This window comes from Scardinius erythrophthalmus, assembly GCF_964197995.2.
Source record: "Scardinius erythrophthalmus genome assembly, chromosome: 8".
NCBI lineage: Eukaryota > Metazoa > Chordata > Actinopteri > Cypriniformes > Leuciscidae > Scardinius > Scardinius erythrophthalmus.
Window position 1 is genome coordinate 1,701,347 of NC_138228.1, and position 25,514 is coordinate 1,726,860.

At 42.0% G+C, this 25,514-nt stretch overlaps 1 protein-coding gene across 6 annotated transcripts in view; it reads right to left on the reverse strand.

Annotated features, from left to right (window-relative positions):
* Positions 1–1,394: 1,394 nt before the first annotated feature.
* celf6 (CUGBP Elav-like family member 6) overlaps positions 1,395–25,514 on the reverse strand; it is a gene marked incomplete at its 3' end in the record, with an annotated part of 154,452 nt that continues 130,332 nt past the window's right edge. Inside the window, exons 6-12 of one of the 6 annotated variants that reach the window (XM_081371947.1) lie at positions 18,878–19,021; positions 17,966–18,110; positions 14,651–14,800; positions 7,792–7,854; positions 7,237–7,317; positions 5,434–5,517; positions 1,395–1,522 (exon numbers count right to left, since the gene is read on the reverse strand). In XM_081371947.1, the coding sequence (XP_081228073.1) occupies positions 1,395–1,522; positions 5,434–5,517; positions 7,237–7,317; positions 7,792–7,854; positions 14,651–14,800; positions 17,966–18,110; positions 18,878–19,021 (795 nt within the window). Of the gene's footprint in view, positions 1,523–5,373; positions 5,518–7,236; positions 7,318–7,791; positions 7,855–14,650; positions 14,801–17,965; positions 18,114–18,877; positions 19,022–25,514 lie in introns of all 6 variants that reach the window. The other 5 variants (XM_081371945.1, XM_081371946.1, XM_081371944.1 and 2 more) reach the window with 5 other exon arrangements.

Consider the following 25,514-nt stretch of genomic DNA (forward strand, 5'->3'; position numbering starts at 1 on the left):
AATGATTTTGACTCGTCCGTCAGTTTGTTTAACCTGGAAAAAGTGTAAACATTGCGTTTTTGTTAATATTGCTTCAGAAAGAACTATAATAGCATGTTTCATTTCTCACCACTAACAGTTGTTTGGCTGTTATTGCTAATAATCCCTTTGTTCTCAGATCATATATATATATATATATATCTTCTCAGATCATCATTCCTCAGATCTGCAGGTATATTGATGATGTCATGGATGACATCAAGGTCTTCAAAAGCCTCTTTTGACGTCATTACGTCGGCCTGAGAATCTTTAAAGTGCAGCTCAGTTCAGGCGTGATCACTAATTAATCATGATACATCTGTGTGTGTGTGTGTGTGTGTGTGTGTGTGTGTGAGAGAGAGAGAGAGAGAACGCGCCGCGGACGTAGAGATGGTGAATATTACTCATAGGTCCGGGAATGAAAAGATAACGGACTGTAAATTAAATTTCTCTCCCGTCCATCCCTGAGGAACGCTCCAGGAACTTCCAGCATCCTCTGAGGGGGATTTCTCTGTATCGTATTTCTCTGTATCATTTCACTAGATAAGACTCCATCCCTCAGCTGGAATCGTGCAGAGCTCTTTGAAACTGCATTGATTTGGACTTCAACATTTTGGTTGCCATTGAAGTCCATTGTGTGGAGAAAATTGTGTGGGTCTGTGACGACATGAAGTAAATGATCACAAAACTGGAGTGTGTTTCCTGAAAACATCGTTAGCCAACTACGGTCGCAAGTCCCGTCGTTTATCGATTCGGTGTTTCCCGAAACCATCGCTCTAACGAACATTCTCAAACATCATCGCAGAGTTGTGTGTTTGAGCGACAGATCTCGACCTGCGGTTTGAAGAAGAGCGTCTAGTTTTCATGACATGTGGACTCAATAAATCCTGATCTTGAGTCAAATAATCAAGCGGACATTCAGGACAATCTGTTTTATCTAGAACACATACAAATGTCATTTACGTCTTTTAGTTTGTCAAGAGATTTGAAGTGTAGTTTCTGAAGAGTGCGCGTGTGTGAACGAGCTCTAGTGTGTAAGAACGAGTCAATGAGCGAATCTGGAAATAAAGCAAAATAACTGAGAAAATGAGAAATATTCCTGAGATGAATGTCTGTAATTTATAGTAAAACATTTCGCATTAATTTGATAATAACAGTAGTTATTACTCCAACACCTGCGTGACGTCATTAACCAGTGCGGCTGAACAACCAATTTTCGACAATACGGTTTCAGGAAACAGTCGAGACTATAGTTGATTTCTTCATTATGATAGTGAAGCAGCGAGTTACGAGTTACGGGAAACACACTCCTGATGTTTAGATTCTCAGATCTCCATGAGACTGAACAGAACTGACCTGTGATGATCATGCGAGGGTCAATACGGGCGGTTGGCGTCTTTCGGCCGCTTCAGCTGAACTTTGAGTCTCTTCATGCCGATCTGGAAACCGTTCATGGCCTGAATGGCCGCCTGAGCGCTGGACGGGTTATCAAAGCTGACGAAACCTGAGACACACACACACACACACACACACACACACACACACTTGAGGAATCCTAGAGGAATAATGAAGAACAATACCATGAATTATTCCTAAACTTTTTTTAATCCTCACTAATCTCTTTTGAATAAAGTATTTCTTCTTGTCTGTTGAGAGCTATTGTGCATACGCAAGCAGATTGTGTTATGCAAATTAGTGTCTTCCATATTTATACGTTGCACAGTGTTATTAATAAATATTTTACCTGATCTATATTTGTGTTAATCTCTTGTTGATGTGCAGCTTCTTCTCACAAGATCTGTCTAGATTTGTGATGCAGTGTTTGTGCTATTAGGTCTTGTGGATTAAAAATAATGAATTCATTAATGAATGAAAAAAATTATATAATGAAAAAAAAAAAACCAAAGTAATAAAATTAAAGTAATAAGATGAAATAAAAAATGAAATAAAAGGAAAAAATAAATAATGGAAAATTAAATAAAATGGAAAAATTAAATAAAATAATAAGAACAATAAATAAAATAAAATAAAATAAAATAAAGGAAAAATAAAACAAAAACTTTAGCACTGCAAAAGGTGACGTTCTTCCTCAACATTATTTTATTTTATTTTCTAGTACAAATATCTAAATTCAAAATAAAATCAAGTTGCATTTACCTGCAAACTGCAAAATGACATGACAGGAAGTGAGGATCAACGACAATCATCATAATATAATGAAGAAATAAAATAAAACAAAATAAAATAAATCATGGAAAATAAAACAAAATCAAAAACTGTGATGGGTGTTTCTGCACTGTTGGTCTGTGGTGAAAAAGATTTCTTCTGGAAATCTTGAGTTTCTGCTCGGCAAACAACAATCATCACTCACTCCCATCACCGACGAAGCCGAGGTTAATGTCCTCACTGTGATTTCAAGCATGTGTCTACATTACAGTTCCTGTGAGCATCTATAACGTCAGTCCAGACTCCATCTGGGGCTTGATGAGTTTACATCACTAACTCACAGTGTGAGTGACAGTCACAGTGAAGCTCGACTTACACAGCTGTGATTACAGCCAAGCAGAGGCTGTGTGTGTGTGAGAGCACTAGTGTACATGTCTAAAGTTTGAGTCGTGTCACAGATTTTACTCCTGCTGGACCAGTTCATCGACATGCTGCGGCTCCGAGTGAACTTGCCCGGACAGAACCTGCTTTTGTCAGACAGAGACGAGATAAGAGAGAGAGAGACCAGCTGTCATTCGTCATAAACCTCTCTCTCTCTCTGTCTCTCTCTCTCCCTCTCTCTGTCACTGTCTCTCTCTCTCTCTCTGTCTGAAAACAAGAGAAAAAATTAATGACATTATTCATTATTTTGAAAATCTAGACTTCCATTCAAATTAAGTCTCTTCTGCTCTCCAAGGCTGCATTTATTTGATCAAAATACAGTAAAAAACTGAAATATTATTACAATTTAAAATAAGTGTTTTCTATGTGAATATACAGTAAAGTGTAATTTATATCCTGTGATCAAAGCTGTATTTTCAGCATCATTACTCCAGTCTTCAGTGTCACATGATCCTTCAGAAATCACTCTAATATGATGATTTGATGATCAACAAACATTTATGATTATTATCAATGTTGAAAACAGTTCGTATTTTTGTGGAAACTGTGATTTTTCAGGATTATTTGATGAATAGAAAGTTCAAAAGAACAGCATTTATTAGAAAAATAATCTTTTGTAACATTATAAATGTCTTAACTGTCACTCTTAATCAATTTAATGCATCCCTGATGAATAGAAGTATTCATTTCTTTTTTTTTTTTAAATATGTTCATCTCACTAAGTCCTCACTTCCTCTTTGGCATCCTTGTCAAATTCACAGAGTTTGTTTCTAACAATTTGGTGCATCAAAAGGCTTTAAATGACAATAATAATATTGGTGAAAAATCTAATAAAAGCTGTAGGACGAGATCAAAAAGATTGTGAGTGAAAACAATAATAATATAAAACTAATAATAATAAAAAATAAGAATGGAGGGGAGAATTTGGGTCCTTTAGGGAAAACCTGATATTATTGCAGGAAAATGTATAAAATAATGATGAAATAAAAGATTTTTTTTTTATAAAATAAAATAGAATTAAATAATGGGTTGTAAAAACTGTATAAAATAAAAATAATAAAAGGAATGGAGGGGAGACTTTGAATATAAGTATTTTGAAAATAACAAGACTTTTGAAAATAAAATATTTTTATTTTTTATTTTTTATAAAACAAAATAGAATTAAATAATGGGTTGTAAAAACAAAAATAAAAATAATAAAAGGAATGGAGGGGACAATTTGGGTCCTTTTGGGAAAACCTGATATTATTGCATGACTAGACATGATAAAATAAGATCAAAAAGTATGTTTGAGTGGAAAATAAAATAGAATAAAAAATCTAAATAATAAAACAAACAAAACAGTGTTTCTAAGCCATTCAGTTCAAGACACAAAAGTCAAACTAAAACGTGAAACTTTTGTACTTGTGGTGGCGCTAGAGAGTTCAGTGAGAGAATATATGACAGAATAACTATATTCATAAAGCAGCAAAGTCTGTCAGCTCCACCAATACTGTACAGAAAACAATAAATCACTGAAACATGATGACGCTTCAGAAATCACACACACAGATAAACACACACACACGTTTAGCCCGTCACGAATGATAAATGCACACGGATTTCTAATTCCAGCACGTTCCTCTGACATGATGAAGTAATGAGGGAGAAAGTGTTGCTGATTTCCTTCCTGAGCAGATTCTGTCTAATTTCACTGCGCAGATCTGGATGAATAGAGATGGAAATAAACTTTAAATGTAAAGATGCAGAGAGAGAGAGAGCTAAAGGCAGGAAGACGCATTATGAGAAATATAATGATGCGAGCGTGAAGCACTTCACGCTTTTACATGCAGCTGCCAGATACAGTCCTGCAGAGCACAGGGGCATTCTGGGTAAGGCTGATCATCATGTGGGCAAGGGTTATTTTCGTTATTAAACATAAAACTATTCAAAACATTTGTGTTCATTTAAATAAAGCTGAAAAAATGCAATATAAATATCAGTTGAAGAACTTTTTATATTTTTATTTATTTATTTATTTTCTAAGTTCTTTAACTAAGATTTAATTTTTTTTAGCTTTATTTCAATTAACAAAAAAAGTTTTTAATAGTTTTATTTTAGATTTAAATTTTTTTTTTACTGTTAGTAATTTTAGTGCTTCAATTTTGTTTTATTCCAATTAAAAATATTTTAGTAGTTTTAGTTTTTATTTATTTCCAGTTAGTAACAATATTTATATTTATTTTTTCAGCTTTATTTCAATAAACAAAAATGTTTTTAACAGTTTTATTTTAGCTCAGTTTTAGTTTTATTTATATATTTAAAAAAAATATTTAGTGCTTAAACTTAAACATTATATATATATATATATATATATATATATATATATATATATATATATATATATATATATATTTCATTCAGTATTTATAATTCTTACCAATAGCTATGAACTCGTATAATTCATATATTTGTTCCAAGGAAAATTGTACACAGCTTTAGATGAGTTATTTATTATGGTCTTGTAAATCTGCGTATTGTTGGGTACCACGTTTCCAAGTAAATACAATATATATATATATATTTTTAGGTTTACTTAAGCTTATTTTTTTTTAGGTTTACTTTAGCTAATTTATTGATACTATGTTTCAATAGTTAACATATCATGTTTCAATAAATAAGCTGAACCCACCGGCCCACCTCAACTTTTCGACTGAATAATCCGGCCCTGGAATGAAGCTCCTGGGCTAGAGCATTGTGGGAACTCACCGAAACACTTGCTCTGATTGGTGGCCCGATCCACGAAGACTTTGGCAGAAATGACGTTGCCGAAGGGCAGGAACATCTGCATGAGCTCCGCGTCCCCGAACTCCTGCGGCAGGTGGTAAATAAACAGGTTACAGCCCTCCGGTCCTGCAAGCACAGAGACATAACGTCACGCAAATGAGATTTCACACACACCCGTACCCAGAAGGCCGAGCGGCGCGCATGCAGATGCATATTCAAAGGAGGATCTGCGCGAGTAAATCGATCTGTTGCCTGTTTTCAGCCTGTGATCTTGTAAAGGATTCAGACGTTGTTAAACGGAGATTTGATTAAACATTGATATGGGATTTGAAGTCATCCAGACACTTCCAAGGTGTCGCAGCGTTTGGGGAAATAGTATAAACATAAATAATTCCTCAGTGTCTCCTGGCGCTCGTCGGGATCTGACTGTGTGCTCTCGCTTTAACGCCACGACGAAGATGAGAGATTTGTGTTCAATTAAAAGAGGAAAACGACAACATAAAAGACCACACAGAACTAAAGTAAAATATCCATTTTAATATTAAAATTATAATCAAATAAAAGACAAAATGTAAAATAAAATATATAAAAAAATCAAATCAAATATAACAAAAGACAACACACAAAACTAACTAAAGAATAATATTAAAATCAAATAAATCAACAGACGAAACATAAAATTAAATGATACAATTTTTTTTAAATCAAATAAAATAAAACAAGACAAAATATAAAGTTTCAATAAAATTAATGAATTCATATTAAAATCAAATCAATTAAAACGAGACAAAACAAATTAAAATATGTTAAAATAAAATAAAAACAATAAAATGAAAATAATAGTAAAATCAAATATAAAAACACAAAACAAATTAAAATATATTAAAATCACAGAAGATGAAACAAAAGACAAAACATAAAATGAAAAAAAGATATCATATGAAAAAAACTAATAAAAGTAAAACAAGACAAAATAAAATAAAATATATTAAAATCAAATCAATTAAAACAAAAGACAAAAATAAAGTTATAATAAAATAAACAAATTAATATTAATCAAATCGATTAAAAAAGCCAAACATAAAATTAAATAATCAAAGAAAAAATTATATTAAAATCAAAGAAAAAACAAAAACTAATTAAAATACACTAAAATCACATAAAATAAACAAAAGACAAAACATAAAAATAATACAATTTATATTAAAATCAAATCAATAATTTTATTTGTTTTAATCAATTAAAACAAAAGACAAAACGTAAAATAAAACACAGTTAGGAAACAGACTTTGGTGTGTATCTGCGGAGTTCGGCTGGCTTCTGTCGTCTGTCCCGTAAAGATCGACTCAGCAGTTTAGTTTAGTTTAAGGATCAACTTCAGCAAACAACAATAAAATTAAATACTCCTTCATAACTCATTACCATGACTGTGAGCAACTTCAAATTAATTTCTGGGACACAATTTAATTGAGCGCTTTTCCCAAGAGAGCGCCGCAACATTTACAGAAAGTACAATGAGGAACTTTCCTCGACACAAAAACACAAACAGACTTTCAGTCAGAATGAACCCGTAAACTAAAACTGTAATTAATCTTTAATGACAAACTCATTAATTAAGGTCTAAGACAACAGAAATGTTATAGTGGCAGAAAATATCAAAACATGCTAAATCTAATCTTCATTCTGGCTTCCACCGTTCCAGGCCACATATACGTATCATTCGTATTTTAGATGAAGCTCTGATGATTTCTGTCCTCATTCATTTTCATTATTTATTATGAATTTTCCACCCATCTCTCAGAGCAATTACGAGCTTTTATCAGGAGTGGGCGGAGTCTCACTCACCTTCCCGCTGTTGCTGGGGGATGATGGCTGGTTGCTGGGGAAACGCTTGGCTAATCGGCGCGTACGCGGCAGGATAGGCTGCTGTAACCGAGAGCGAGAGAGACAATTCCTGATTTAACACTGAATACATGAATAAAGCTCATCACACTCATCTTTACTCTGCTTCACCATCCACACACTCAATCAACTCAGTCTGTATTGACAGAGGGTTAAATTCACACACTGATGTTTGCTGTAAGATTATTATCTGCATCCCACAATGCAATGCACTGCCAGTGTGACAGATGAAACATAAGTGACACATTATTTGATCAGCCAAACTGAATAAAAATGCTAAATAACCACATTTATTTCTATGAACCTGGAAACTACAGAACATGCAACGTAACGAGGTCACATGATGACAATGTAGCAGACGATTGTTTGGAAAGTTCAGGCTAACATAATGCAGAGTGTTTCAGCAGTCATATGAGGACTGATCCAGTGTGTGTGTGTGTGTGTGATGTTATCAGCGCTTCATAGAAAGACGGACAGACATAAAGGACAGAGAATCACCTGCATAGTGTTGCACACCGGCATAGGCCTGCTGGAGAGGGTCTGTAACCGTCGGGCTTTGTGCTGTAGAAACACACACACACACACACACACACAGACACACACACACACACACACACACACACACACACACACAGACGCAAAAACACAGACACAGCCATTATATATATCATCATATAATATTAAATTTTCCTGAATTCATTTTCTAAATAAAATTACTCAAATTTCTTATTTACTTTTTAAAATATAAATATAATTTATTTAACCTTAGTATAATAATAATAATAATAATAATTTATTAAACTAAATATAATTTATTTATTTATTTTTAGTTTATTAATAACTAAAAATAACTACGTGTTTACTGCTATAACTAATAATAACTACGTTAAAAATAAGAATAACTACCTGGGTACGAGTGTGCGGTGTTGTCTGGGTACGAGTGTGCGGTATTGTGCGGTGTTACCTGGGTACGAGTGTGCGGTGTTGTCTGGGTACGAGTGTGCGGTATTGTGCGGTGTTACCTGGGTACGAGTGTGCGGTGTTGTCTGGGTACGAGTGTGCGGTATTGTGCGGTGTTACCTGGGTACGAGTGTGCGGTGTTGTGCGGTGTTACCTGGGTACGAGTGTGTGGTGTTACCTGGGTATGAGTGTGTGGTGTTACCTGGGTACGAGTGTGCGGTGTTACCTGGGTACGAGTGTGAGGTGTTGTGCGGTGTTACCTGGGTACGAGTGTGCGGTGTTACCTGGGTACGAGTGTGCGGTGTTACTTGGGTATGAGTGTGTGGTGTTACCTGGGTACGAGTGTGTGGTGTTACCTGAGTACGAGTGTGTGGTGTTACCTGAGTACGAGTGTGCGGTGTTACCTGGGTACGAGTGTGCGGTGTTACCTGGGTACGAGTGTGCGTTGTTACCTGGGTACGAGTGTGTGGTGTTACCTGGGTATGTGTGTGCGGTGTTACCTGGGTACGAGTGTGCGGTGTTACCTGGGTATGAGTGTGCGGTGTTACCTGGGTACGAGTGTGTGGTGTTACCTGGGTACGAGTGTGTGTTGTTACCTGGGTACGAGTGTGCGGTGTTACCTGGGTACGAGTGTGTGGTGTTACCTGGGTACGAGTGTGCGGTGTTACCTGGGTATGAGTGTGCGGTGTTACCTGGGTACGAGTGTGCGGTGTTACCTGGGTACGAGTGTGCGGTGTTACCTGGGTACGAGTGTGTGTTGTTACCTGGGTACGAGTGTGCGGTGTTACCTGGGTATGAGTGTGTGGTGTTACCTGGGTACGAGTGTGTGGTGTTACCTGGGTACGAGTGTGCGGTGTTACCTGGGTATGAGTGTGCGGTGTTACCTGGGTACGAGTGTGTGGTGTTACCTGAGTACGAGTGTGCGGTGTTACCTGGGTATGAGTGTGTGGTGTTACCTGGGTACGAGTGTGTGGTGTTACCTGAGTACGAGTGTGCGGTGTTACCTGGGTACGAGTGTGCGGTGTTACCTGGGTACGAGTGTGTGTTGTTACCTGGGTACGAGTGTGTGGTGTTACCTGGGTATGTGTGTGTTGTTACCCGGGTACGAGTGTGCGGTGTTACCTGGGTACGAGTGTGTTGTTACCTGGGTACGAGTGTGCGGTGTTACCTGGGTACGGGTTTGCGGTGTTACCTGGGTATGAGTGTGTGGTGTTACCTGGGTATGAGTGTGAGGTGTTACCTGGGTACGAGTGTGTGGTGTTACCTGGGTACGAGTGTGCGGTGTTACCTGGGTACGAGTGTGTGTTGTTACCTGGGTACGAGTGTGTGGTGTTACCTGGGTACGAGTGTGCGGTGTTACCTGGGTACGAGTGTGTGGTGTTACCTGGGTATGTGTGTGTTGTTACCCGGGTACGAGTGTGCGGTGTTACCTGGGTACGAGTGTGTTGTTACCTGGGTACGAGTGTGCGGTGTTACCTGGGTACGGGTTTGCGGTGTTACCTGGGTATGAGTGTGTGGTGTTACCTGGGTATGAGTGTGAGGTGTTACCTGGGTATGAGTGTGTGGTGTTACCTGGGTACGAGTGTGTTGTTACCTGGGTACGAGTGTGCGGTGTTACCTGGGTACGAGTGTGCGGTGTTACCTGGGTACGAGTGTGCGGTGTTACCTGGGTACGAGTGTGTGGTGTTACCTGGGTACGAGTGTGTTGTTACCTGGGTACGAGTGTGCGGTGTTACCTGGGTACGAGTGTGTGGTGTTACCTGGGTATGAGTGTGTGGTGTTACCTGGGTATGAGTGTGAGGTGATACCTGGGTACGAGTGTGCGGTGTTACCTGGGTACGAGTGTGCGGTGTTACCTGGGTACGAGTGTGTGGTGTTACCTGGGTACGAGTGTGTGGTGTTACCTGGGTATGAGTGTCTAGGTACGAGTGTGCGGTGTTACCTGGGTATGAGTGTGTGGTGTTACCTGGGTATGAGTGTGTGGTGTTACCTGTGTCCGAGTGTGCGGTGTTACCTGGGTACGAGTGTGCGGTGTTACCTGGGTACGAGTGTGCGTTGTTACCTGGGTACGAGTGTGTGGTGTTACCTGGGTATGTGTGTGCGGTGTTACCTGGGTACGAGTGTGCGGTGTTACCTGGGTATGAGTGTGCGGTGTTACCTGGGTACGAGTGTGTGGTGTTACCTGGGTACGAGTGTGTGTTGTTACCTGGGTACGAGTGTGCGGTGTTACCTGGGTACGAGTGTGTGGTGTTACCTGGGTACGAGTGTGCGGTGTTACCTGGGTATGAGTGTGCGGTGTTACCTGGGTACGAGTGTGCGGTGTTACCTGGGTACGAGTGTGCGGTGTTACCTGGGTACGAGTGTGTGTTGTTACCTGGGTACGAGTGTGCGGTGTTACCTGGGTATGAGTGTGTGGTGTTACCTGGGTACGAGTGTGTGGTGTTACCTGGGTACGAGTGTGCGGTGTTACCTGGGTATGAGTGTGCGGTGTTACCTGGGTACGAGTGTGCGGTGTTACCTGGGTACGAGTGTGCGGTGTTACCTGGGTACGAGTGTGTGTTGTTACCTGGGTACGAGTGTGCGGTGTTACCTGGGTATGAGTGTGTGGTGTTACCTGGGTACGAGTGTGTGGTGTTACCTGGGTACGAGTGTGCGGTGTTACCTGGGTATGAGTGTGCGGTGTTACCTGGGTACGAGTGTGTGGTGTTACCTGAGTACGAGTGTGCGGTGTTACCTGGGTATGAGTGTGTGGTGTTACCTGGGTACGAGTGTGTGGTGTTACCTGAGTACGAGTGTGCGGTGTTACCTGGGTACGAGTGTGCGGTGTTACCTGGGTACGAGTGTGTGTTGTTACCTGGGTACGAGTGTGTGGTGTTACCTGGGTATGTGTGTGTTGTTACCCGGGTACGAGTGTGCGGTGTTACCTGGGTACGAGTGTGTTGTTACCTGGGTACGAGTGTGCGGTGTTACCTGGGTACGGGTTTGCGGTGTTACCTGGGTATGAGTGTGTGGTGTTACCTGGGTATGAGTGTGAGGTGTTACCTGGGTACGAGTGTGTGGTGTTACCTGGGTACGAGTGTGCGGTGTTACCTGGGTACGAGTGTGTGTTGTTACCTGGGTACGAGTGTGTGGTGTTACCTGGGTACGAGTGTGCGGTGTTACCTGGGTACGAGTGTGTGGTGTTACCTGGGTATGTGTGTGTTGTTACCCGGGTACGAGTGTGCGGTGTTACCTGGGTACGAGTGTGTTGTTACCTGGGTACGAGTGTGCGGTGTTACCTGGGTACGGGTTTGCGGTGTTACCTGGGTATGAGTGTGTGGTGTTACCTGGGTATGAGTGTGAGGTGTTACCTGGGTATGAGTGTGTGGTGTTACCTGGGTACGAGTGTGTTGTTACCTGGGTACGAGTGTGCGGTGTTACCTGGGTACGAGTGTGCGGTGTTACCTGGGTACGAGTGTGCGGTGTTACCTGGGTACGAGTGTGTGGTGTTACCTGGGTACGAGTGTGTTGTTACCTGGGTACGAGTGTGCGGTGTTACCTGGGTACGAGTGTGTGGTGTTACCTGGGTATGAGTGTGTGGTGTTACCTGGGTATGAGTGTGAGGTGATACCTGGGTACGAGTGTGCGGTGTTACCTGGGTACGAGTGTGCGGTGTTACCTGGGTACGAGTGTGTGGTGTTACCTGGGTACGAGTGTGTGGTGTTACCTGGGTATGAGTGTCTAGGTACGAGTGTGCGGTGTTACCTGGGTATGAGTGTGTGGTGTTACCTGGGTATGAGTGTGTGGTGTTACCTGTGTCCGAGTGTGCGGTGTTACCTGGGTATGAGTGTCTGGGTACGAGTGTGCGGTGTTACCTGGGTACGAGTGTGCGTTGTTACCTGGGTACGAGTGTGTGGTGTTACCTGGGTATGTGTGTGCGGTGTTACCTGGGTACGAGTGTGCGGTGTTACCTGGGTACGAGTGTGCGGTGTTACCTGGGTACGAGTGTGTGGTGTTACCTGGGTATGAGTGTGCGGTGTTACCTGGGTACGAGTGTGCGGTGTTACCTGGGTACGAGTGTGTGGTGTTACCTGGGTACGAGTGTGTGGTGTTACCTGGGTATGAGTGTCTGGGTACGAGTGTGCGGTGTTACCTGGGTATGAGTGTGTGGTGTTACCTGGGTATGAGTGTGTGGTGTTACCTGGGTATGAGTGTGCGGTGTTACCTGGGTACGAGTGTGTGGTGTTACCTGGGTATGAGTGTCTGGGTACGAGTGTGCGGTGTTACCTGGGTATGAGTGTGTGGTGTTACCTGGGTATGAGTGTGTGGTGTTACCTGGGTACGAGTGTGCGGTGTTACCTGGGTCCGAGTGTGCGGTGTTACCTGGGTATGAGTGTGCGGTGTTACCTGGGTATGAGTGTGCGGTGTTACCTGGGTACGAGTGTGCGGTGTTACCTGGGTACGAGTGTGCGGTGTTACCTGGGTATGAGTGTGCGGTGTTACCTGGGTACGAGTGTGCGGTGTTACCTGAGTACGAGTGTGTGGTGTTACCTGGGTACGAGTGTGCGGTGTTACCTGGGTATGAGTGTGAGGTGTTACCTGGGTATGAGTGTGAGGTGTTACCTGGGTACGAGTGTGCGGTGTTACCTGGGTACGAGTGTGCGGTGTTACCTGGGTATGAGTGTGTGGTGTTACATGGGTACGAGTGTGTGGTGTTACCTGGGTCCGAGTATGCGGTGTTACCTGGGTATGAGTGTGCGGTGTTACCTGGGTATGAGTGTGCGGTGTTACCTGGGTACGAGTGTGTGGTGGAAAAATATGGACTAGTGTCCGTGACGTCACCCGTAGGTTTCTGAAGACCGTTTTTGAAGCCTAAAGTGGGCGTGGTCGACCGTCGCCATCTTGGTGCCGCGTCACTCCCGAATTGATTTATTTTTACAATCAGACAATGAGCTGAGGTAACGTGACGGCTAACAAACAGCAGACAAACGGCTAATGATGACTAATGACCACAGCAGCGGGAATCCACCCGTCACTCTAAAGTGGACACCCTTAATTATGCAGAAATTTTAAGGCTTAATATAATTTAAACGGATGAGTTATAAAAAAATTCACCCCCCTCACAGTTGTCATGAAGGGAAAAATAAGCTATATAGACCAAAGCCACTTTTTGCACCAGGCTTTAAACATGTTTTTTTCTGCTGTAAAGTTGGGCATTTTAACATGGGGGAGATACAGATTTGTCTCACTTCTGCATCCAGCCTCAAGCGGCCAGTCGATGAATTGCCGTTTAATTCACCTCCGTGTTAGTTTCAAGAGAGAGACAGGGAGGTTGCCGCTTGGGTGTTACTTGGGTACGAGTGTGCGGTGTTAACTGGGTATGAGTGTGCGATGGGTACGAGTGTGCGGTGTTACCTGGGTATGTGTGTGTTGTTACCTGGGAATGTGTGTGTGGTGTTACCTGGGTATGTGTGTGTTGTTACCTGGGTATGTGTGTGTTGTTACCTGGTACGAGTGTGTGGTGTTACCTGGGTACGAGTGTGTGGTGTTACCTGGGTATGTGTGTGTTGTTACCTGGGTATGTGTGTGTTGTTACCTGTGTACGAGTGTGTGTTGTTACCTGGGTATGTGTGTGTTGTTACCTGGGTACAAGTGTGTGGTGTTACCTGGGTATGTGTGTGTTGTTACCTGGGTATGTGTGTGTTGTTACCTGGTACGAGTGTGTGGTGTTACCTGGGTATGTGTGTAGTGTTACCTGGGTATGTGTGTGTTGTTACCTGGGTACGAGTGTGTGGTTTTACCTGGGTATGTGTGTGTTGTTACCTGGGTACGAGTGTGTGGTGTTACCTGGGTATGTGTGTGTTGTTACCTGGGTATGTGTGTGTTGTTACCTGGGTACGAGTGTGTGTTGTTACCTGGGTATGTGTGTGTTGTTACCTGGGTACGAGTGTGTGGTGTTACCTGGGTACGAGTGTGCGGTGTTACCTGGGTATGTGTGTAGTGTTACCTGGGTACGAGTGTGTGTTGTTAACTGGGTACGAGTGTGTGGTGTTACCTGGGTATGTGTGTGTTGTTACCTGGGTACGAGTGTGTGGTGTTACCTGGGTATGTGTGTGTTGTTACCTGGGTACGAGTGTGTGGTGTTACCTGGGTACGAGTGTGTGGTGTTACCTGGGTACGAGTGTGTGTTGTTAACTGGGTACGAGTGTGTGGTGTTACCTGGGTATGTGTGTGTTGTTACCTGGGTACGAGTGTGTGGTGTTACATGGGTACGAGTGTGTGGTGTTACCTGGGTACGAGTGTGTGTTGTTAACTGGGTACGAGTGTGCGGTGGGTACGAGTGTGTGGTGTTACCTGGGTATGTGTGTGTTGTTACCTGGGTGTGTGTGTTGTTACCTGGGTATGTGTGTGTTGTTACCTGGGTACGGATGGATGCCGTTGGTGTAGATGGTTTCGGAGGAGGGCTGTCCGTTGGTTTGGTGAGGGAGGGCGCTGAAGCCGTTGACCCCGATGGAAGCTGCCATGCTGGGCACCACGCCGGCACTGATGCCTGGTGGTGTGCTGGTGCCTAAGAGCACACACCACACACACACACTCTTAACAAGCCTTTGATTGGCACAGTACAAGCCACCTTCATTTATTTAGCGCTTTATACAATACAGATTGTTTCAACACCACAAAAATAATGTTCTTCTCAAATATCTAAACATTCTTAAATCAAGACACATTTACTTGAAAAACAAATTAAGTCTTGTTTATGCTTAAAAATATGTGCCGGTGGTCAGAACAATCAGCTTAATTCAAAGTTGGCAGATATTTGTTCTTGTTTTAAGCATAAACTGATTAAATAATAATAATAATAATAATTTAAATGAATAATGTGAAGAAAGCAGCTTTACAGTGATACTAATGATCAATAATGCAAACAGAATTCAATTTCAGGAGTAAAGCAGCTTTAAAAAATACAATAGTGTCATTATTCAGCTCAATTCAGTTCAATATTGATTCAGTTCAATTCAACAACTGTATAAAGCTCATTAAATTCAGCTATAATGTACAAAAGGGTTACACTTTATTTTAAGGTGTCCTTATATAGAGTACATTTAAGTACTGAGTAAGATTATTGAACTACATTAGGGATTAGGGTTTGAGTTAGTTGCATGCAATTATGTATAATATATAGTTATGGTTACACTTTATTTGGTAATTTATTTTACAGTGTCCTTGTTACACGCTACATGATGTTACTGTAGTAATAACTATAAATTATTATGCATAATTACATGCAACTAACCGTAAACCAAACCCTAACCATAACCCTATAGTAAGAACATGTAGTTAATTAATATTACTCAGAACTTAAATGCATAATTACACTGTAACACGGACACCTTAAAATAAAGGGTTACACTTTATTTGAAGGTGTCATTGTTACAGTGTAAGTATATATTTAAGTTCTGAGTAATATTAATTAACTAAATGTACTTACGATTTGGTCTAACAAGGCCATTCAAATAAAGTGTTCCCTATAAATGTTCAATTCAGCTCTACAGAAGACAATAGCGTCTTATTCACTTGAGTCAGTTCAATGTTGATTCAGTTTAGTCCAATAATTGTGTCTATATTGCAAAATTAATCAATTATGAAATAGATAAATCAGCTATAAAGCAGTGCAGGCTCATAGTTTATTAGATGGTTTGGTCGGGTTTCACCTCATGACAACACTGACACGATCAGATGAGAACAAAACTTGAGTTGAATAATCACACTATTGTCCGCTGTACAGCTGAGTTTGTCTCATGAAGTTATAAAGCGCTGTAGAAATGAATGTTTGACTGGATGCAGGAGGTCGAGTCAAAGCATTAATAAGTGTTTGTCTCCGGTCACAGACGCGTCTCTTCGCTGCCCTCCTGACACTGATCGTTCAACTTCTTTCGGCTTTTCTCCAAGGGCATTTCAGTCGTGGCAGATTAAAGCTGACGGGTAACAAGAGTGTGTGTCCACATCACGGATTATCAAAGCGGGAAAACTGACAGACGAGAGGGAGAGGAAGCGCTTTAATTAATTCCTCGTGACCCTTCGTCTGAGGTGTCAGCGGGCTTTTGTAGCTGGACGGTCAAAGACACATCAGGAGTGTGTGTGAGTGTGTGTGTGAGAGAGAGAGACGGGGGTCAAACGGGGGTCTGGGATTATCCGTCACAAATCTTCACTTCTGTATTCTTCAGTCAAGGACTCTCTGGTCAAAGGCATCAGATTGGCCGTGTTCCCGGGTTCATCCTCAAACTGAGACGGATCATTTCCCATCACACCTGGTGTTTTACTGAGTGACTGTGATTTACAAAAGACACACTCACTCTGTTTCAACACCCACTGACGGACTACAGAGACAGCATCCTAATAAGATGGAACCGCATTACTATTGGTCAGAAGTTTCGGCTTGGTGCAATTTTTGTTTTGTTTTAGTTTTAAAAAAAGAAGTGTCTTCTGGGCTGCATTTATTTTATCAAAAATAGAGAAAAAATGTGAGATATTTTTGCAATTTAAAATAACTGTTTTCTATGTGAATATATAGTAAAGTGTAATTTATTCCTGTGATCAAAGCTGAATGTTCAGCATCATTACTCCAGTCTTCAGTGTCACATGATCCTTCAGAAATCACTCTAATATGATGATTTAATGCTCAAGAAACATTTATGATTATTATCAGTGTTGAAAACAGTTGTGCTGCTTCAGATTTTTGAGGAAACCGTGATTTTTCGGGATTCTTTGATGAATAGAAAGTTCAAAAGAACAGCATTTATTTATTAAACAGTTTAATCTTAAATCAATAACTCTTATGCCAATAATTACTTATGTGGTTAAATGCTGTGTAATAAGTGTTATGACTGTATACCGGACCTCTTAAATGTCTGTTTAGTTTGATCTTGCGGCTGAAACTGCTCTCACAGCGGAAGCTTGCGTTTAAAGACCTAATAAAATATTTAAACTCAGATCAATATTTCGTGTCTGATTATTTACTTATATGGCAAGTATGCGTGTAATAAGCGGGATAATGTACATCCAGCCGGTGGTTGTCTCAGAATAACCCCCTTCAGGCTGATCAACCCCTCTTCGTCCTGTCAGGGTTATTTTGAGAAAACCACCGGCTGGATGAACATTATCCCTAACATAAAGATATTAGAAAATCTAATAAAAATGCAGGATGAGATCAAAAAGCATGTTTGAGAGAAAATACTAAATTGTGGAAAATACATTTAAAAAAAAATAATTTTCAAAAGTAATTTTTTTTTTTATTCTTTAAAAAAATATTACCGACCTCCACAGTACCCAGTACAAACAAATATTTGGTATAATAAGATTGATCAATATTTTTCAATATGGGATGAAATATAATTTTTTGCTCACTGAGCTAATTTTCAATGTATTATGGGATGATCTTTATCAATGATACATGTTTTTTGAAATGCTGTCAGCTCTGTGGGTTTTGTAAGAGCTTCTGTGTGGATACGTGAATGCAATAGAAAGAAGTTGAAAAAGATGAAAACAAAAAACCCTCGTGTGACAAACAACAGTGAGATTAACGGCTGAGACGAACACTTGTTGCTCTCGAGAACCAAACTGATGAAACCCGTTTCCTGCGAGAGCAGAGCGATTGATCCTGCTGCCTACTTTAATTAAAGCTTTATTTGAGTGTGTGTGTGTGTGTGTGTGTGTGTGTGTGTGTGTTTGATACCTGAAGACGGAGTCATCGGCGCAGCCACGAGGCCGTTGACATTGAAAGCTGCCATTTGCTGCATCTGAGCGGCGGCGAGGGCAGTCATGGGGTTCAGATAAGAGCCCTGAGACGCTGCCATTAGCGCCGCCTGCTGCTGCATGACCTGCTGCACATACAGACACAACACAGAGATTTAGACTACAAATATCTAGCACTCGAAAAATCTTGGGTTATTTTTTCTAACCAAATCTTGGGTTGAGCCTTTTGGTTTTTTTTTTTGGTAATTTTTTTGGGGTTCTTTTTTTAACAAAGCTCCTGGGTCAGGCGTAACAAGCCAGTGTTTGGGTAGTTTTTGTGTAACAAAGCTCCTGGGTCAGGCGTAACAACCCATTGTTTGGGTAGTTTTTGTGAAACAAAGCTCCTGGGTCAGGCGTAACAAGCCAGTGTTTGGGTAGTTTTTGTGAAACAAAGCTCCTGGATCAAACGTAACAACCCAGTGGTTAATTAACACATGATAGATTAATTAATCTTTAATAGATTAAACTGAGAAGGGTCATAGCACTTTCTATATTGTTGTCCTACTGTTGTTTAACAGTAATTGTTGTTTAACTGTTTCTATTGTTCTCATTTGTAAGTTGCTTGGGATAAAAGCATCTGCTAAATGAATAAATGTAAATGTAAATGTATGAAGTAAAAAAAAAAGAGAGAGAGAAAAAAAGCTAGTACTATAGTAAAAATGAATCAACCCAGTATGCTGGGTTAAATAAACAATCCAATTTGCAGGGTAAATATAACCCATTGTGTTCTGTCCAATATTTACCCAGCACTTGGGTTGAAAACAACCCAAATTAGGTTGTTTTTAATCCAGTGTAGTGTGGAAACTTGTTTCTGCCATAGAAATTGCTGGTAATCTGTGTGTGTGAGACTCACAGCGTGTGTGTACGCTCCGTATGCTCCAAACTGGATGGTCATGGGACTGAAGATGCCGAGCTGACCCGCCATCTGATGCATCCTGCGCAGGGTTCGTTCCTTATCAGTGTCTGCAAACTTCACCACTAGACTGGAGGACGCGCCCTGAACACACACACACACACACACACACACACACACACACACATATATAATTCAATGCATATTCCTGAAAGTGGACCTATATGCCCTTTCATATTCTTGATGTTGTTTTCAGGCTCTACTAGAACAGGTTTTCCTGCTTGAATGTTGATTATTCTCCTCATATTCTCCATTGTTGCAGCTCCTCTCTTCCCAGTCTGTCAGTAACGCTCTGTTTACTTCCTGTCTCTATGAAGCCCCTCCTTTTGAAAAGCACACTGCTCTGATTGGTCGGCTGGATCAGTGTTTTGTGATTGGTTGTGCGCTTCGAGTGTGTTTTGGAAATGTCCCGCCCCTTTCCATTACCGCCAGTTTAACACACTATTAACTAACTCAACCAGGCCCCGCCCCTTTATTCTGCGCATGAATTATTTAAATGAGGAATATTGTGATGTGTTCGTTCCCAGAAGAAACTCAAGACTACAATGGAGGCGTTTCAGGAGTTCAGAAACACTGACACTGATATAGAGAAGAACTGGAGCTTTATAGAGCTTTTTCATGTTTCATGTTCAAACAGCAACATTACACACTGAAGAAAGATGAGCATGGAGAAAAAGCAGAATGGACCTGCACTCACAGACACCGTTCAGATCCGATCTCTCTGTGTGACGTATTTGTGAGCAATTAAATCTCAGCGGCCGCTGCGTGAGACATTGATTTATTTAATTGGGCTCTACAGCTGTCATGAAGACACATGATGTGATGGAGGAGATCTGTGAGGGTCTCGTCCCTGCAGAACACATTATAGTGAAGTGAGGACTGCAGACGGGCCCTCATTACAGCTGTCAGGGGCCTCAGTGTCAGGGGCATCAGGGGCCTCAGTGTCAGGGGCATCAGGGGCCTCAGTGTCAGGGGCATCAGGGGCCTCAGTGTCAGGGGCATCAGGGGCATCAGGGGCCTCAGTGTCAGGAGTATCAGGGGCCTCAGTGTCAGGGGCATCAGGGGCCTCAGTGTCAGGGGTATCAGGGGCCTCAGTGTCAGGGGCATCAGGGGCCTCAGTGTCAGGGGCATCAGGGGCCTCAGTGTCAGGGGCATCAGGGGCCTCAGTGTCAGGGGTAGCAGGGGCCTCAGTGTCAGGGGTATCAGGGGCCTCAGTGTCAGGGGTATCAGAGGCCTCAGTGTTAGGGTATCAGGGGCCTCAGTATCAGGGGCCTCAGTGTCAGGGGTATCAGGGGCCTCAGTGTCAGGGGCATCAGGGGCCTCAGTGTCAGGGGTATCAGGGGCCTCAGTGTCAGGGGTATCAGGGGCCTCAGTGTCAGGGGTATCAGAGGCCTCAGTGTTAGGGGTATCAGGGGCCTCAGTATCAGGGGTATCAGGGGCCTCAGTGTCAGGGGTATCAGGGGCCTCAGTGTCAGGGGTATCAGTGTTAGGGGTATCAGGGGCTTAGGCTTTTGAAAGGACAACGCCTTCCCTCGGATTGCCCTCGTGAGGAACTTGTAATGAAAATTATAGCACAAGTCAAATACAGCAGAAGAGCCCAAGATTAATCTCCATACCACAATCTATTTAATCCTATTCTACTAAGGAACACATCTTCAGCGCTGTACCTCAGGATCATTGGGTGTTTCGGCTCTTTAAAACTCCAGACACCCTCCTCTGAGGCGGCCCGCCCAAGGGGATCAGTCCTAGGCGTGTGTCTTAAAAACATCTGAGTCTCCTAAACCAAACACTATCTCATAATAATTCTCATATGGTCCAGAACTTCAGTATTGATACCATTGTTCAAACTACAATGTATCTCTCCACTAGGGTTGGGTATCGTTTCATTTTTAGCGATTCCGATTCCGATTCTGCTTATCGAATCCGGTTCTTATCGATTCTTGTTTCCGATTCCAATATTTTTTGGAGGGAGAAAAAAAAGGGCAAATACTTGAAGAAAAAATATTTCTACCTTTTATTCTTTCCAATTTTAAGCAATAACCAATAAAATGGCTAAAGTGAAAGGAGTCTCTTCATATAAAGGTGTTGATTACATTATTACTGCTACTCCAGCAGTGTGGCATAAACCGACTGTTTTTTTTTTTTTTTTTCATTTAATTATTTATTGAATTAGACTTGAGAGATTCGGTCAAAAACGGCGAATCATTCATTCACTAAACAAGTATTTATGAGACAAATTAATATTGGTTTGAATTAATTATTCAAACTATTTTAAAAAAAAATAGACTATTAGACTAAACATGTTATTCTGAGTAGTTGTCTGATGTATGTAATCGTGATCTCCATTTTAAACAAAACAAAAATGATTTTAAGCCACATAGATTCCTGAATTAGGGACCGTTCACATATCGCGTCTAAAAATGCATGGAAAAGCACGGCCACGGCGCTTTCTCCTTCTTTCCACAAGCGCTTGCGTTCCCGTGGCGTCTGTCGCTGCTATATGCAACCCAACCATTCAGAAATAAAAACCCGCTGTTCAGATATGATCAGCTGTTCAGCCGAGCGTTTGATGTTACAGAAAGGTCGGTTGGTTTTTGTCACTTGACCTGCGCACCGCCTGCGCCATTCTGAAAAGTTGAGATTTTCATCTCGATGAGGCATAGGCGCGCGCGCCTGCAAAAACGAGTGCCACGCACCGTATGCTCGTCGCGCCCACGGCCCATGTCGCTTCTATTATGAACGTGCTTGCTGCGCGCCTACATTTGAAATAACGGATAGTCAGGAATCGATAAGAGGAATCGAAATGCGTGCGTCTTATCGAATACCCGGTTTTTGGGAATTTGTTACCGGTTCTAAAATGGAACCGGTTCTCGATACCCAACCCTACTCTCCACCAACCCCCCACAACCTCAACCAGTTTTTACAAAAACCCTTAATGCTATTCATCGATAGAAAATTTGGTTCCAGTTACGGCCTGTCAACCCAAAGCCACCGTCTCTGCGTGCTGTCCAAGTGGATCCAAAGGGGTTGTATACCTACCTCCACAAGTAACCCCTTCGTTAACATCCCAAGGTATCCCTGGGCACCCGAAAAGGGCCTGTGTCACGAGGTTCAGATTGACGGGTACTCAAGTGTGAACCTGAGCACCAAGCTTCTACCAATCGTCACCTCTAAGTAAATGCCAACCCTAACAGACATCACACTCACCGTAGCAAGTATATACCTAAACCATCCTCGATCTCCCTTAACTACCTGTCTTAATGCATCAGCTATCACTTTCTTGGTAACCAATTATTTTTCCCACAATCCTTTGTGACCCAATCGTCCCTTCACGATCCACTGTAATTTTCCATCATGAATTCCATCTCCTATAGTTTTCTATTTCCATCCTGGCTACATCTTTTTCCCGTGTATTCACCCTTTGTGTAACTTCCCCCTTGAATTTTTTATTTTTAATCGCCTGTTTCTCTGCGTAACCTGTTTCCTCAACCTAACCTGTTTAAACAACCATTAAATTTAATCCAATATTTACTTGGATCAAAACTAGTCCCAACCAACACCCATCCAATGCCAGCATCGAACCCGGGTCTCTCCGTACCCAACCCAACACACTAACCACTCCACCATATCAAAAGTAGGAAAAGTAGGTCTTATTTTTAGTTATATAATAGTAGCTTATTCTTAAATAATATTAACCCTATGAGGGATAGGTTTTAGTGCTTGTGCTGGTACAGGGATAGCCCAATTACATCCCAGACAAGTCTTCCTCCTGTGAGGGGTAGGTTTAGGTATGTCAATAATTTAACCTAGTCCTCTGTAAGGGGTAGGTTTTAGTGCTTGTGCTGGTACAGGGATAAGCCAATTACACCCCAGCCAAGCCTCCCTACTGTAAGGGCTGAGTTTAGGTATGAAAATATTAAGTACTAATCCCCTATGGGGGCTAAGTTTTCCAATGGGGGAGCTGTTAGTGTTTGTGCAATAACCCTTTGACCCAACAATACTAGATTAAAGTATGCATGATTCAACAAAAAACTCTAAACCATATCATATCTTCAACATCTTTTATTGATTACCCAATTCTGAGGTTCAATCCTTTAAGAAACCATGTCCCTAGTTTTTTAATCCAATATCGTTCCCTTCTGAGTCTCTCTCTCTTCTCCCAACTGGGGTCATACTCTAGTCCACAAATTTTGAGATTCTGGATTCCGTGTCTACGGAAATGAGGGACCAGGTGCCATCCTCGTTGGATCCCTTTTCTCACTGCGTACCTATGTCCCCACATCCTCATGAGCATGGAGTTTTTGGTTTCCACCACGTACCTTTTCCAGCACCAGGAACACCGGATTAAATAGATGCAATTTTTCGGTTCAGCGGAATAGCTTGTGTGATCCTGTTCACTGTTCTGTGTACACCTCTTATCAGGGTGCCGTGGGTTTTGGATGGGCCCGTTTATTGGCTGGATTCATTTTACTCTGTACCAGCATATCCCGTAGGTTTTTTTCATGTTTGTAGGCTGCTATAACCCTGCATTGTTTACCCAGTGCCTCATCCTTCAAGAACCTGTCAAAATTGCCTCTCAAGCCTACCGCTAAGTTCTTGGTAGTCTTTGAGAACTCCACAATAAAGGGAAGAACACTCTTATTTGCGGTCTGGGCTTTCCTCTCACCCATACAGCATTTTTGTTCCTCCTTTTTCCTCATCCTCAAGAAATGTCTGGAATAACCCCTACCCCTAAGGGCCTTAACCAGGATTTTGATTGCCTCAATCCTATCGGTTTCCCTCGTGCAAATCCGTCAAAATCTAAGTAGTTGGGATTTTACTATTCCTTTGAACACATGAATGTCGTGGTGACTGCCCCGGTGTAGTAGAGCATGAGTGTCTGTTGGCTTAAAGAAGACCTTGGCATCCAATTTTCCTGTTTCCAAGAACTCCAGCCCTTTGTATATTGTGGTATCCAGAAAGTCAATCTTATCTGCCTTCAGCTCCCACTTTACTTTAATGGAGGGGTGATGTGAGTTAAAGGGTTACTTCAGGATTTAGCATTAAGCTTTGTATTAGTAGAAAACCTGTAGTATTTTCGAATTACCATGCTTTCCCCCCTCATATCCCCCTGAGAGGAGAGATTTATGTATTTTTTGTCTGGAAAAAATCCTCCGATGACGCAAAAATCGTCATTTTGCGTCATCGGAGGATTTTCTGGCCAGAGGCTAAAGACTACAGCCAGTAGATGGCGTTGTTCCGCATGTTTTCAACCCGCCCATAGAGGGTGGGATCTCACTCACAGAATGTACACAGTATCAGCCGTCTTTCTTTGGAAGCTAAGCTAGCATGCTCTTGTTCTGTGGAGAAAGCTGAATAGTAGGAGAAAGCTGAGTAAGTAGGGGTTACCATCTTCCTTTTCCCGGACTTGTCCGGCGGGCGAGACTGTTAAAAATGTCCGGGATTCGGCTTTTGCGTTCTGCGGTCGCCATTCATTGTTTACATGCACACCTCTCGTTTCAATCTAACTGAATTAATTCCGATCGGTGAATCTGACTGTAGTGTTTACATGAACGCTAAACAAGTGATCGGTTGATGTGCGTTTTAACATTGCTAAGAAAATCTCCGCTCCTCCGTGAGAGATGCGATACCCGGCGCGTCTCAATAATGACGCCACCGGCCTCGCGCCGTTCTCCCGCGGCCGTCAGCCTCGTCCTGCTCGCCACAATAAACATGATGAATAGCGACTGTAGAACGCAAAAGCCGAATCCCGGACATTTTGGGTCTCTAAATCCCTGGCAAACTCATCACTTACTTAGGCTAGCCTTGTTTTCAACTGTGCTCTCTAACCGGTAGGCGTGGCCTCCTAAGGCAGCGAAGCAAGTGCATTCTGGGAGTTGTTGTCTTTCATCCACATAAGCCAAAAATACATTTTCTGGCTTTTCTCAGTCTAGAAAGCTCCAAATTCAAAAATTTCTCCACATTTCTTCTACTTAAATGACCTATTTTAAATACACATTCATCTTCCCAGAGGTGAAGTATCCCTTTAAGGATATCCACGAATTCCATCCAATCCCCTTCTGTACCCTCCCAAATCCCCCAAATATCATGGCAGTCCCCTTGATTTGTAGGGAGAATCGGCCATTGAATTCAAAATCATTTCTGGTAAGACTAAGTTCTAGGAGCCTCAACAAGATGTCGTCGGGTCTTCCCTCCTCCGGATATCGCTTAAAGCACTTCTGGACCACCTCCAACCCCTTCTTCGTCTCAATGTTGGTGTAGAGACTCTCTACGTCCATGTAGAAAAGCCTAGCTTGAGGACTGGTCTTCATAGCTTGAACTTTTTCCAGAAAATGATAAGTGTCTTTGATATGGCTGTTATGTCTTGTGGAGAGTGGGTTCAGATAGAACGTGATGAGCTCAGCTATTCCGTAGCTTTCACTCCCACAATCAGAAACAATTGGTCTCCCGGGAGGAACATCTGGAAAGGGCCAGGATGCTTTATCCTTGTGTACTTTTGGAAGTAAGTAGAACCTCCTTTCCCTAGCTGTATCCCTTGAGATAATGTGGAGAGGTTCACCATGGTCTCACCATCCTA